This window comes from Mustelus asterias, chromosome 4 (genome assembly GCF_964213995.1).
Source record: "Mustelus asterias chromosome 4, sMusAst1.hap1.1, whole genome shotgun sequence".
Taxonomy (NCBI): domain Eukaryota; kingdom Metazoa; phylum Chordata; class Chondrichthyes; order Carcharhiniformes; family Triakidae; genus Mustelus; species Mustelus asterias.
In genome coordinates this window covers 49919013-49933373 of record NC_135804.1, presented here as the reverse complement: position 1 = coordinate 49933373, position 14361 = coordinate 49919013, and the positions used below count along the sequence as shown (strand labels likewise).

The following is a 14361-nucleotide window of genomic DNA, read 5'->3' as shown; positions in this document are numbered from 1 at the left end:
CTGCCCATTAATCACTGTCCTTTTACCAGCCTGTACCTTCTCCCTTGTGTGGTCATTATTTAACTCCAAAACAGAGTTCGTTTTCTATTCCACGGCATTTTTATACCTCATTATAAACAAATGGTAAGTTACTGCACTTTCAAAGTGAGTGACGTTTGCGAAATATCTACTATTAAATGAACATACAAACTCAGGCCACTCAGCCCCTCTAGCTTACTTTGCCATTCAATCAGCTCATGGCTGATCTGATTGTAACCTCAATGCCACTTTCCCACCTACGCCAATCGCCTATCACCCCCTTGATCATCAAGAATCCATCTGGCCCTGCCTTAAAAATATTCAAAGACTCTGCTTCTACTGCCTTTTGAAGAAGAGAGTTCCAAAGACACTCTACCGAGAGAAAAAAAAAGATTCTGAAATGGACGACCACTTATTTTTAAACAGTGACCCGTAGATTTCGATTCTCTGGCAAGAGGAAACATCCTTTCCACATCCACCCTGTCAAGGCCCATTTGGATCTTGTATGTTTCAATCAATTCACCACCTCCTACTCTTCTAAACTCCAGTGGATACAAGCCTAGCCTGTCCAACCTTTCCCCATAAGACAAGCCTCCCATCCCAGGTATTAGTCTAGTAAACCTTCTCTGAATTGCTTCCAACTCATTTACATCCTTCCTTAAATGAGACCAATACATGTACAGAGTATTCCAGATGTGGTCTCACCAACGCCCTGTATAGCTGAAGCATACTTTTGTATTAAATTGCCCTCCCAATAAACAAAAACATTCCATTAGCTTTCCTAATTACTTGCTGTACTAAGCTTTTGTGATTCACTTACTAGGAAAACGAGATCTCGGCACTCTCTCACCATTTAGATAATACACATTTGATTTATTCTTCTTGCCAAAATGGAAAATTTCAAATTTCCCACATTATACTCCATTTGCCAGATTTTTTCCCACTCATTTAATCCATGTCCCTTTGTAGCTTTCTTATGTCTACTTCACATCTTACTTTCCTCCCTATCTTGTATCAGCAAATCATACCTTCATCCAAGACATGTATATAAATTGTAAGAAGTTGAGGTGCCAGCACTGATCTCTGGGGCACACCTTCATTATATCTTGTCAACTGTTGTTGCCTATCATTTCTATTAGTGTCAATCTTTATCCATGTCAATATGTTATTTGCAAGACTGAGTTTTTATTTTTCGCATTAACCTTTGATGTGGCTCATTATCAAATGCCTTCTGGAAATCCACCTTTATTCACAGCACGTTACTTCTTCAAACAACTCCAATAAACATGATTTCACTTTCACAAATCCATACTGACTGCCTGATTACCTTGAATTTATCCAAGTGTCCTGCAATAGCTCTAACGTGTCATGGTGAAACTGTTAAGCTAACCACCCAGTAGTTTCCCACTTTCTAACTCCCTCCCCTTTTTGAATAAAGAAGTTACATTCACTATTTTCAAATCTAATGGAATGTTCCCGGAATTGAAAGTGTTTTGGAAAATTAAAACACATCATCTATCTCACTGGCCACTTCTTTCAAGACCCCAGGACAGTGGTGGGCAATCTGCAGCCCAGGGTACTCATGTGGTCCAGGAAACATTTTGTTGATCGTTGCCCACAATGTTACACACAACATTTACTAGGAGAGCCATGCAGCTCTCTTTGCATCTGATCAAAGTATAAATATTTTTGTTTTTACCACTTGAAGTTGACGACAGTCTATTAATATATGAATGATAAAGCATTTTCTACAACTTGAAACATTCAGCATGTATCAAATGTATTCAATCTTATTCATGAGGCCACGGTTAGTGAAGAAGCCCGATTTCAATCTTGTGGCCCACTGAGATGAAGGAGGCCCACTCATGCTACCCACCCACTAGTCGAGGTTGTCTATCACTGCCCGAGGATGAAGTCCATCAGGAGCCAGAGCCCGCAGCTCCAACAATTTGCTCAGTTCTACTTCCCCGGTGACTGCAGTTTTCTTGAGTTCCTCCCTGCCTTTCATTTCCTGATTTGCAGCTATTTCTGAGGTGTTACTTGCATCCTCAACAGTGAAGACTGTTCCAATACATCTGCCATCCCAGATTCACGTTCTGTAGGATTAATGTTAATTGTTCTTTTTAAAATATCCATAGAAACTACAATCTGCTTTATTTCTATGTTACTTTTCTCTCACCCTGCCCCCCCCAAAAATAGAATTTTTCTCTTTCTTTGGAATGTACTTATGTGTCCTCTGAAATGTCTCTTTAAATTTCATACTGCATCTCGATTGGCCTATCCCTTAAACTAAATTCCCAGCTCACTTCAGTTAGCTCTGCATCCCATTTACTTTATTTATATTTATTTATTTATAGAATTATGTTCATGTGAGCTTAGCTTGCCAATTCATGACTTATAACAAGACAAATCAAATTAAATAATATTCTTGGAACATTTATGCCCACGGTCAGACACACGACTTGCCATCTAGCTGACAATTTTCAATTTCAACATCAACCGAGATTTCCAGAAACAGGAAGCGAGAGCAAGTTAATTTGCTACATGTTTAAAACAAAGAATGGCAGATTAAAGTAAAACTTTCAAATACATTATGAATATTTCAAATGCGAAACGTTGAGTAAAAGGCAACTACTTTTACTGCAGTGGGCAACTTAATATTGAGTGATTAATCTCAACAACAGCATATAGATCAAACCCTTCAATTAAACAGACCTCAACGCCAGAGCAGTCATTTTGCTAAAACTGATACAAGTTCTGGGATTTCTCTATCGTTTTCCATAAGGAAGTGGAAAAGAAACTGATGATCAGGAGATAACATTCATGTTGCACAGACCCAAAAAGAAATGTTGCTTAAACCTTAATTTCCAATACTGTTCAAACAGCACTGTATTCTGAAACAAAGAAAGTTTGGGGCAAGAAATAGTTGCTCTTTTCAAGAACAGGGCATGATGCTTTACTTACTTAAGTGACTATCTTTGTTGACTTCTTGTCATGTCAGACCCACCTTACTAGCTCCCTTGGTAAATCCTGAGGCAAAGTAACTAGTCAATATTGGTACGTTACCTGAGAGTTTATTTTGTGAATTCTACCCCCATCTTGACTTGTGATATTTATGTTTCTGCACTCTCTGAAAATGATTAGTAAAATTAACATCCATTTGGGAACCATTGTACATAGTAGAAAGTAATATGCAGATGACAAGTGGATATTCAAGCGACGTCACCCACAATGCCACCCTGAATGTACTCAAATGGCAATGCCATCACTGAACAAATTAACACATTAAAACATACGTGGCAGGAGAGATGGTGCAGGAGAGATGGTGCAAGAGGGAGGGCTTTTGATTCCTGAGACCAGTTCAGAGGGAGAGGCCAGATGTGTGTGCTGGGCCCAATGTCCTCAATGGCAGTTTGCTGGAGCTGCTGAGCAGGATCAAGCTAAATTGACAGGAGGGGTGGAAATCAAACTCTCGGATTAGAAAGGCAAAACGAGGTGCAAAAAGGATTGGGAGAGACAGCTATTACATGGGATTAGACTAATAAAAATACAGCAAGATCAAATTCAGGCTTACAGTGTATGTAGCAATTTCTGAAAGAGTCCCAAAGGATTGGAAAACTGCCAGCGTAACACATTCAAAAAGGGATGGAGCCAAAAAGCAGGTAACTATAGGCCAGTTAGCTTAATATCTGCCATGGGGAAAATGCTAGAGTCCATTATAAAGGATGTAGCAGAGCAGAGCATTTAGAAACACATAACATAATCAAGCAGAATCAGCATGGCTTAATGAAAGGGAAGTCACGCCTGACAAATTTATTATCTGAGGTGGTAACGAGCAGGATAGATAAAAGGGAACCAGTAAATGTAATATACTTGGATTTCCATACAGGAAGGTAGTGAATTGGTGTAAATTTTTTTAATTGCAGAGGGCATAGGAGCTGGATTGTTATGTATATTCAAGGCGAAGATGGACAGATTTTTAATCAGAAAGGGAATCAAGGGTTATGGGGATAAGGTGGGAAAATGGATTTGAGAATCATCACATCAGACCAGTCATGATCTCACTGAATGGCAGAGCACTCGATCAGCCAAACAGCCTGCTTCTGCTCCTAGTTCTGATGTAAAAACAAAGCATAGTAAATAAGATTGGTGAACTGCAGGTACAGAGAACAAATTAAGATATGATGGAGGGCTGGCTTGAAAAAGAGCAGAATTGGGTACTAAATATTCCGGGATAAAAGGTGTGCAGGAAAGATCGGGAAGAGAAAGGAGGAGTGACAGTATTAAGGAGAATATTACAGTGCTCGAGAGGCAGGATATCCTGCGGGAGTCGAGGACAGAATCTATTTGATTAGAGTCAAGAAATAATCGAAGTGCCATTACTCTACTGGTTGTGTTCTATCAATCATCATAGGAAAGTCGCTGAGGAGTACATCTGCTGCAGGGGGGAGGGGGGGGGGGAAATCACAAGAGGTGCAACTGTATAGCGATAGTGTGGGGCTTCAGCTAACAGTGCAAAGGACAGAAAGGGGAAGAAGGTATTTGTATTTAAGAGAATTCTCTTCAGCATTATATTTCCAATCCAAGGAGGGGAGCATTTCTAGATCTAGTCCTTGGGAATGAGGAAAGTGTCAGCATGGAATCACAAGATTTAGACTAGCTATGGAAAAGGACAAGGCACAATCTAGAGTAAAAATATTTAATTGGAAGAGAGCTAATTTCACTGGGTCAAGAACAAATCTGTACCAGTTAAACTGGAATCAAGGATTCACAAGCAAAGCAATGATTGAACAACAGGCTGTCTTAGGAGGAGATCGTACAGGTATTGCTGAGTTACATTCCCACTGAGGGGAGAGATTGGGCCACAAAGGTCAGAATTCTCTGGATGATGGAGGAGAAAAGGCGTGGGTGTTTGACAGGTGTCAGGCTGTTATCTCAAGTGTTGCATTACATCTGAGAATAGCTGGAACACTGCGGAGAATTAAAGTACAGTTTCAGAGGGTTGCGGCATACTTTCGGTAATCCCAACAGAAATAAATAATTCCACGATATCAACCATAAGATAATTCTTTGGGGAAGAAGTAGAGTGCATAACATACATAGTTGTAACCTATTGTGCTAATTTAATGATATTTGCTTCGTTTAATTTGTTACACAATAAAGTTTGTGCTTTTGTTTAAAAATATGAAATCTTTGGCATAGTTCTTTTAGTTAAAGTGAGGTTCAGATTTCCCTGACAATCGTTATTAGTGAACAATGGGTGGATACTGGGCACAATCTTCCAATTCTCCTCAGATTATGGAATGGTTCCAGGGGAGAGAACAGCAATTACGGGCCAGTCAGTTTAATCTCAGTGAGGGGACAGTTTTTAGAAATTATCTTCCGAGAAAAACTGCAGATTAAGGAAAGCCAGCACAGCGTTAAAAACAAAGCATAGTAAGTGAGATAGGTGAACTGCAGGTGCAGTATTTACTATTAATAAACAACTGGAATTTTGACCAGGTAAGAGATGTTTGAGTTTAATGTAGTTGATTTGGTGTAAATGGATTTCCGAAAGGCAACTGATAAAGTGCAACATAATAGACTTGTCAGCAAAGTGGAAGGATCAAAAAGACAATAGCAGCATGGATACAAAGTTGGCTGAGCAGTAGTGAACAGCTGTCTTTCAGACTGGAGGAAGATATATAGTGAGGGCCCCCAGGAGTTGGCACTAGGACCACTGCTTTTCATAACATGACTCAGGCTGGGTGCACAGGGTACAATTTCAAAATCTGCAGATGATACAAAACTTGGAAGCATTGCAAACTGTGACAGACTTCAAGAAAACAGACAGGCTGTTGGAATAGGTTGACATGTGGCAGATGCAATTTAATGCAAAGAAATGTGAGGTGATACATTTTCGTGCAAAATCGAAGAGACAAAATATAAAATGACTCATAGTGCAAGAAGTCTGAGATTTGTGTGCACAAATCATTGAAGGTGGCATAGCAAAGATTGAGAATGTGGTTAAAACATAAGGGACCCTGAACTTTACAAACAGAAGCATACAGTGCAAAAACAAGGAGGTCATGAAGAACCTTTATAAAACATTGATTCAGCTTAGAGTGGAGTAGCATTGAATTCTGGGCACCACACTTTAAAGGTTTGAGAGGGTGCGGAAAAGGGATTTGAGAATGGGCCCAGTTATATAAATGGATTGAAGGTTGAGATGTGATAGAAGCATTTAAAATCATGGGGGTCCTAGACAGTACGTCACATTGACACAAGGGCTAAGAATCAGAGGGCAGAGATTTAAAGTGATAGGCAAAAACGACAAAGGCAACATGAAGGTTTTTAAAGCAGCAACAGGTTAGGATCTATAGTACACTGTCTGACTGTGTTGTGGGGCAGATTCAATTTGTTGCTTTCAAACTGGAACAAGAGGACAGGGTGAACAATCCATATTTTGGGATTGCCCTGCATCTGGGTACACTGTTGCAGTTGCATGCCCCCAGAATGCCATTTGTCCCCAATTCAGACCATCCGATTCCATGCATGTGCAGCACCTGCCCTCCCTCCACAATTCTCAGCGTGCTCGCCCCGCCACGACAGCGCGCCCACCCCGCTCACCCCGCCACGACAGCGCGCCCACCCCGCTCACCCCGCCACGACAGCGCGCCCACCCCGCTCACCCCGCCACGACAGCGCGCCCACACCGCTCACGACAGCGCGCTCACCCCGCCACGACAGCGCGCCCACCCCGCTCACCCCGCCACAACAGCGCGCCCACCCCGCTCACGACAGCGCGCCCACCCCGCTCACCCCGCCACGACAGCGCGCCCACCCCGCTCACCCCGCCACGACAGCGCGCCCACCCCGCTCACGACAGCGCGCTCACCCCGCCACGACAGCGCGCCCACCCCGCCCACCCAGCCACAACAGCGCGCCCACCCAGCCACAACAGCGCGCCCACCCAGCCACAACAGCGCGCCCACCCAGCCACAACAGCGCGCCCACCCAGCCACAACAGCGCGCCCACCCAGCCACAACAGCGCGCCCACCCAGCCACAACAGCGCGCCCACCCAGCCACAACAGCGCGCCCACCCAGCCACAACAGCGCGCCCACCCCGCCACAACAGCGCGCCCACCCAGCCACAACAGCGCGCCCACCCAGCCACAACAGCGCGCCCACCCAGCCACAACAGCGCGCCCACCCCGCCACAACAGCGCGCCCACCCCGCCACAACAGCGCGCCCACCCCGCCACAACAGCGCGCCCACCCCGCCACAACAGCGCGCCCACCCCGCCACAACAGCGCGCCCACCCCGCCACAACAGCGCGCCCACCCCGCCACAACAGCGCGCCCACCCCGCCACAACAGCGCGCCCACCCCGCCACAACAGCGCGCCCACCCCGCCACAACAGCGCGCCCACCCCGCCACAACAGCGCGCCCACCCCGCCACAACAGCGCGCCCACCCCGCCACAACAGCGCGCCCACCCCGCCACAACAGCGCGCCCACCCCGCCACAACAGCGCGCCCACCCCGCCACATCAGCGCGCCCACCCCGCCACAACAGCGCGCCCACCCCGCCACAACAGCGCGCCCACCCCGCCACAACAGCGCGCCCACCCCGCCACAACAGCGCGCCCACCCCGCCACAACAGCGTGCCCACCCCGCCACAACAGCGCGCCCACCCCGCCACAACAGCGCGCCCACCCCGCCACAACAGCGCGCCCACCCCGCCACAACAGCGCGCCCACCCCGCCACAACAGCGCGCCCACCCCGCCACAACAGCGCGTCCACCCCGCCACAACAGCGCGCCCACCCCGCCACAACAGCGCGCCCACCCCGCCACAACAGCGCGCCCACCCCGCCACAACAGCGCGCCCACCCCGCCACAACAGCACGCCCACCCCGCTCGCCCCGCCACGACAGTGCGCCCACCCGCTCGCCCCACCTCGACAGCGTGCCCACCCCGCTCGCCCCGCCACGACAGCGTGCCCACCCTGCTCGCCCCACCACGACAGCGCGCCCACCCCGCTTGCCCCGCCACGACAGCATGCCCACCCCGCTCGCCCCGCCACAACAGCGCGCCCACCCCGCTCGCCCCGCCACAACAGTGCACCCACCCCGCCACGACAGCGCACCCACCCCGCTCACCCTGCCACAACAGCGCACCCACCCCGCTCACCCTGCCACGACAGCGCACCCACCCCGCTCACCCTGCCACGACAGCGCACCCACCCCACTCACCCCGCCACGACAGCGAGCCTACCCCGCTCGCACCGCCACTTCAGCATGCCCACCCTGTTCACCCCACCATAACAGCGTGCCCACCCCACTTTCATAACATGTCTACCATCTCCTGCTCTTACAACTCTGATAACACTGCGTGTCCTCTCCCCACCCTCTAGTATGACAGTATCACCCACCACACTGCACCTTGATCCCCATGGCAGGTTGTCTCAATCTTCTCCAATGAGTTGGTCACCCTGGGGATGAGGTATAGGACAAGCTGAGTTACCTGGGCGAAGCAGACCAAATGGCTTCTTCCTGTGTTGAAACCATTCTATAATTCTAAGGAGGCCCCAGATTACTGAATGTCGAGATCCTCCCGAGGGCTGCAGCCAACATCAAAACTGGAAATGTAAAAGCCTTCATCCAGACATCACTCCCAGTTACAACAACAGGAAAGCAGAGGGAGCCTCACCCCGCGGCCCGGCTCAGTCCAAACACCAACCATCCCACACATTGGGGAGAAGCATCAACCTGCCATTTGTGCCGGAGTAAAGGGCTGGTCCGGGAGCGGCGGGGAGCGGGCAGCAGGCCCTGGTCCCTCCCAGTCAGCAGGCCCCTGAGGCCGGGACTTACTCACCTTCCAGGGTCTCGCATTGCACTAGGTTCAGGTAGTCACCCTGCGACAAGATGCCGGCCTTGAACCCTCTCACCAGGCCCTCCAGGTAGCCGTTGTCCACATTGAAATAGAGTTCGTTAAAAGAGCCCATTTCGCGGGGAGTTAGAAACCGTCTCAGGGATCAGGAACCGGGCCCGCTGCAGACCACCTGACCCGTCAGCTGACCGTTCCCCACCGAGCATGCGCAATGACTGCGAGCTAGGCCCGCAGCCACAGAGCATGCGCAGCACCAGCTCAGCCAGCCGGTCTGGCAGGCACGGAGCATGCGCAACACCAGCTCAGTGTGCCAATCTCAGCACGGAGCATGCGCAGCACCAGCTCAGTGTGCCGATCTCAGCACGGAGCATGCGCAGCACCTGCTAATCGAGCCGCAGGCACAGAGCATGCGCATTATCAATTCAGCCGGCTAGGAAGAGTCATCTCTCCCCAGATGCTGTCAGACATGCTGAGAATTTCCAGCATTTTCTGTTTTTGTTTCAGATTCCAGCATCCGCAGTATTTTGCCTTTATGTTAGGATTGAGTATGTGTTGATGGTGGATTTGTTTTCAATAGCAGCAACATATATGATACAGCCCCTTTAATGTAATAAAGCAACTCTAGCTGGTTTACCAGAGCATTACAAAGCAACATTAGACACCCAATCGTACAAGGTGGACAGAATGTGATCAAAAGCTTGATCACAAAGATGAGTTTTAATGAGGTCGAGGATATTGCCTGTTTAGGGAATTGAAGGCGAGGCCACCAATTAAATTCAGCACTACTGGAGGGCAGAATTAGAGAAATGCAGAATAGATATCAGAGGGTTATGGGGCTGGGGGAGAATACAGACAGGGAGGGAGGGGACAAAGCCATGGAAGGATTTGAAAACAAGGATGAGAATTTTAAAATCGAACTTCAGAGCCAATGTAGGTCAGTGGTCTCAGGGGTGATAGAAGGACAGGACTTCGTACAAGCAAGGACATGGGCATTAGTGTTTATGGAGGGTGGAAAGTGGAAAACCAGCCAGGAATGTTTTGGAATACAGTCAAATCTGGCAGCAACAAAGGGATGAATGAGGGCAGATAACCTAAGGAATGGGTGTGTTGGATGCAAATACTGAGTTGGAAATAGACAGTCTTAGTGATAGCATCAAGGGCTGGCTGGATCGAGGCTGGATGCAGCAGCAGAGGCCTGACAGGTCTCTACTCCTCCACTGCCGCTAAATCATCAGGTTGCTTATCTGACACCCAATTCCTGACTCCATTTTCTTTTCTGCACACCACAAACTCTGATCCCTACCACCTACTGCACTCCTCTCTCTGGCAACGATTTGAGGCTGAACCAGATGGCTTGTTCCCCCAGTGTCATATTACACTGCAAGATGATCTTCTGACCACATGTCTCTGCTATCACTAAGATTGTCTATTTCCAACTCAGTATTTGCATCCAACTTCACCCATTCCTTAGGTTATCTGCCCTCATTCATCCCTTTGTTGCTGCCAGATTTGACTGTATTCCAAAACATTCCTGGCTGGTTTTCCACTTTCCACCCTCCATAAACATGTCCTTGCTCGTACGAAGTCCTGTCCTTCTATCACCCCTGAGACCACTGACCTACATTGGCTCTGAAGTTTGATTTTAAAACTCTCATCCTTGTTTTCAAATCCTTCCATGGCTTTGTCCCCTCCCTCCCTGTCTGTATTCTTCCCCAGCCCCATAACCCTCTGATATCTATTCTGCATTTCTCTAATTCTGCCCTCCAGTAGTGCTGAATTTAATTGGTGGCCCAGTTATTGCGAGGGCTCTCAGCTGAACATGAGCCCCACACCGCCCAGAAGTATCACCCCCACCACCCCCGCTACCCAGACCGATCACCCCTTCCTCCCCACCATTCGCCTGCAGAGTAGCAGCGGGGGCCTCCCTCCCTCCCTCACCAATCTCCTGCAGAGTGCCAGCGGGGGCCTCCCTCCCTACCTGATCGGCCTGCCCCCAGTCTGGCTCTGCCCCATAGGCCCCGCCCCCACTCAGATCCCTCCCCTCATGCCCCACTTGCTGGCACTGCCTACCAGGGACCCACCCTTGACCTCCTAGCGGGGCCTCAATGGCCTCTGGTTCAACTGGTGAGGCCATCATGGCTGGTCCTTGTTGCTTGGGGCCAGCTGTGATTTTTGCTGGAGAGGATCTCTGCCGGCAAGGCCGCAGAGGCAAGTGAGCCCAGACAATAACGCCCTAGCTGGCTAATTCCATTTAAATTATATGCAAGCTGAATTTAAATAATTTATTCAGCTTCTCGCCGGAAATGATTGTGCTGGATATCCGGTGCCGGTAAGATCACGAGGGGTGAGAAATCAGGCACAAACCCATCGGCCGGAGGGGTGCGATGGTAAGACCACCCCCTTTATGTTTGAGATTGGCATTGCAACACTTTGAGATTTATATTGCCATTTATTTAACAGAAACAATCAAATATACAGACCACAGTCCCCTAGAATTTCTGGGGAGGTTTCGAGATAGGAATACCAGTTTATTTAGGTGGATAAAAGCAAATTACTGCGGATGCTGGAATCTGAGAACCTTTGTCGGCTTTGACAAAGGATCAACTGGACTCGAAACGTCAGCTCTTTTCTCTCTTTACAGGCACTGCCAGACCTGCTGAGATTTTCCAGCATTTTCTCTTTTGGTTTTATTTAGATGGAGTTTGTTACTACAATCATTTAAATTGAAAATCATTCATGTGACGGGGGAGAAAACATCATTGCTGATGTACTGCCATAAGACTATTGGGAACCTTGTGTCCAAATCCTTTGGGATATATTTTATGTTAATGTATGTTTGTTAAATCTTTGTAATGTCAGGTAAGGTAGAACTGAGCAGAAATGGTTGAGAAATTACTACGTTTAGTTTGAAAAAAGAGGGAAGGTGTTAAGAATTGTGGAAAATTAAGATTAAAAAATGAAGTTGGGATAAAATAGAGTTGTCTGAAGGGGTTTTGACTCCTCACAGTAACCCAAGGCTGGAATTGAACATGGGTCCCTGGCACTGTGAGGCAGCAGTGCTAACCACTATGCCACTGTGTTGCAACTTATAGGCTAAAAGCTGGTCCATAGGGTGGGTAACCTCAAAGGGAAACAATGATTTATTTACAGTAAAATAACTGGAGAAAGGCACAAAGTAGCAGCAGCTACCATCACAGCCACACCCAGCTAGAGAAAACAGTCTCCCGGAAACAAATTATTGCTAAAAGGGCAGCTGGTTAACATGCAAAACTCTAACAGAGAAGACCACACCATTGCTGAAACTGAAGATGGCTTTCCCAAACGTGGACAAATAACCTGTGGGTGGTAATTATCTGTCTGATTTAGCCCAAAGTGGTATATATTAATGGATGTTGTTTGGGAAAAGGGGCGTGCGTCTCAGAGTTCAAGAAACAAAGGTAGTTGGAACAAAGAGGTGACTTCATGTGTGTGTATAGCCATCTATGTAGTTAAGTGCACTCATAGTATATTACAGTCCTTCTTGTTGTGTGATTTTCTTTTAAGTTAATAAATATTCTTTATTAGGGGCAGCACGGTGACACAGTGGTTAGCACTGCTACCTAATACTACCAGGGACATGGGTTCAATTCCAGCCTTGGGTGGAGTTTGCATGTTCTCCCTGTGTCTGCATGGGTTTCCTCTGGGTGCTCCAGGTTCCTCCCACAGTCCACATTAGGTGGATTGGCCATGAATAATACATGAGGTTATAGGGATAGGGCGGGAGAGTGGGCCTAGGTAGAGTTCTCTTTTGGAGGGTCAGTGCAAACTTGATGGGCTGAATGGCCCCCTTTTGTACTGTAGGGATTCTATGAGATGAATTAATCCCAAAATGACTGTTCCCCCTTGGCTTGCAGATCTTTCCTCATAGTATACCAAATTGAAAATATTAGGAACCGGTGTTCCAAGTTACCCTTCTGAGTTTTGGGAGACCCTCACTTCTAACATTGGTGGAGTTCTTAACAAAATTGGGGCCTCTTTGGCTGGATTTTAAAAAGCATAATTCCTTGGGTGTAGGAGAATTTGTGCCTTTTAAATGTAATGCGAGTGAGGAACCAAGTGAGGAAGTGTGTGATTTAAAATAAGGTGATTGCAACATGACTCTTGCAGTGGTTAAGACTTGTTTGGGAATGGACAACATAACCCTGGAAAGTTTGAAAAGTGGGCTGGGATTCTCACAAAATAATTTTAAGTTCCCAACATGCGGGAAAATGGGAGTAAATCCCGTTGGTTTTTTCAGCCTGATTTTCAGAATGAATCTCTGACACTCTGTGCAAACTTGGTGGGCTGAATGACCCCCTTCTGCATTGTAGGGATTCTATGAGATTAATTAATCCCAAAATGACTGTTCCCCCTTGGCCGAGCAGCATTCACGCTGAAAAGCAGGCAGCGGGGCCTATTCTTGCCCAAGAGGCCGACAGCATAACGCTGACTGGGCCACTGTGCATGCGCTGATCTGTCAGAGCGGAGATCGACGCATGTGCACTGACCCCGCATTGCCGGCCTCCCAATTGCTGGCCAGCCTATCACTGACCAGCCCCGCAACCCTGCATCGCTGGCCTACCGATGCCCCCACCCCACCCGATCACTGGCCATCCAGACCACCGCGGGCCAGCCCCTACGTCCCCTCTCGAACAATCCAGACCTCCCCCACCCAGATGGCCAATCCCAATTGCCCTCTTCCCTCCCTCTGCCAACGACCCTCTTGCAGAGTGGCAGCAGGGCACCCCACCCTCACCGATAACCCCCCCAATAGGCTGGCACTGCCCAAGGGGCAACCCCCTTACCCCCGACCTCCTATGGGGGCCTCACTGGCCTCTCTTCACTCCAGCGGGGTCAGTCTGGCTGATCCCCATTAATAGGGAGCAGGAGTAAATCCCGCTGGTGTGAACCGCTCCTGGCCGAGGTGGGAGTGGGGGGGGAAGACGCTAGGGGCCCCAGAGATTTTAGTCCCAGGCCCGTTAATCATATGGAAATTCAAATTTCCATATTGAAATCAGCTCCGTGCCCATTTCTGGCACAGAGTTGATGGTGCTGAAAATCTTGGGCGCGGAGGCCATGGCTTCCAGCAGGAAGCTCGCAAAACGGCCACTGCTGATGTCTCCCAGCCCACTGCGCTACTGAAGCAGCTGGGAGAATCACCCTCCACGCCTGTGTACCTAAAACTAAATTGATGAAATTGGCGTATGAGAGAGCTGAGGTAATTGAAAGACTAGCAAGGCATTTAAATGTCCAAGAGTTGTCAGATAGCCCAAGTGCTCCAAAAAGCAAGGGAAATGAATTGACTAAAATTCAATTACAAAGAGAAATAGAAATGAGGGAAGCTTGAAATGCAGGACAAAGTGAGCTTTTCAAAGGGAATTGGAAATAGAGAAGTTACCAATGGTAGAAAAGGGAAAAGGAGAAAGAGAGCATTTCAGCTTAAAGCACAG

At 48.1% G+C, this 14361-nt stretch overlaps 1 protein-coding gene across 1 annotated transcript in view; it reads right to left on the bottom strand.

Moving 5' to 3' along the window:
• Positions 1–9099, bottom strand: part of atp6v0d1 (ATPase H+ transporting V0 subunit d1) — a 38171-nt gene extending 29072 nt beyond the window's left edge. The window contains exon 1 of the mRNA XM_078210988.1: positions 8879–9099. Within this exon, the coding sequence (XP_078067114.1) occupies positions 8879–9008 (130 nt within the window). The 5' untranslated portion in view covers positions 9009–9099. The remainder of the gene's footprint in view (positions 1–8878) is intronic.
• Positions 9100–14361: the final 5262 nt, after the last annotated feature.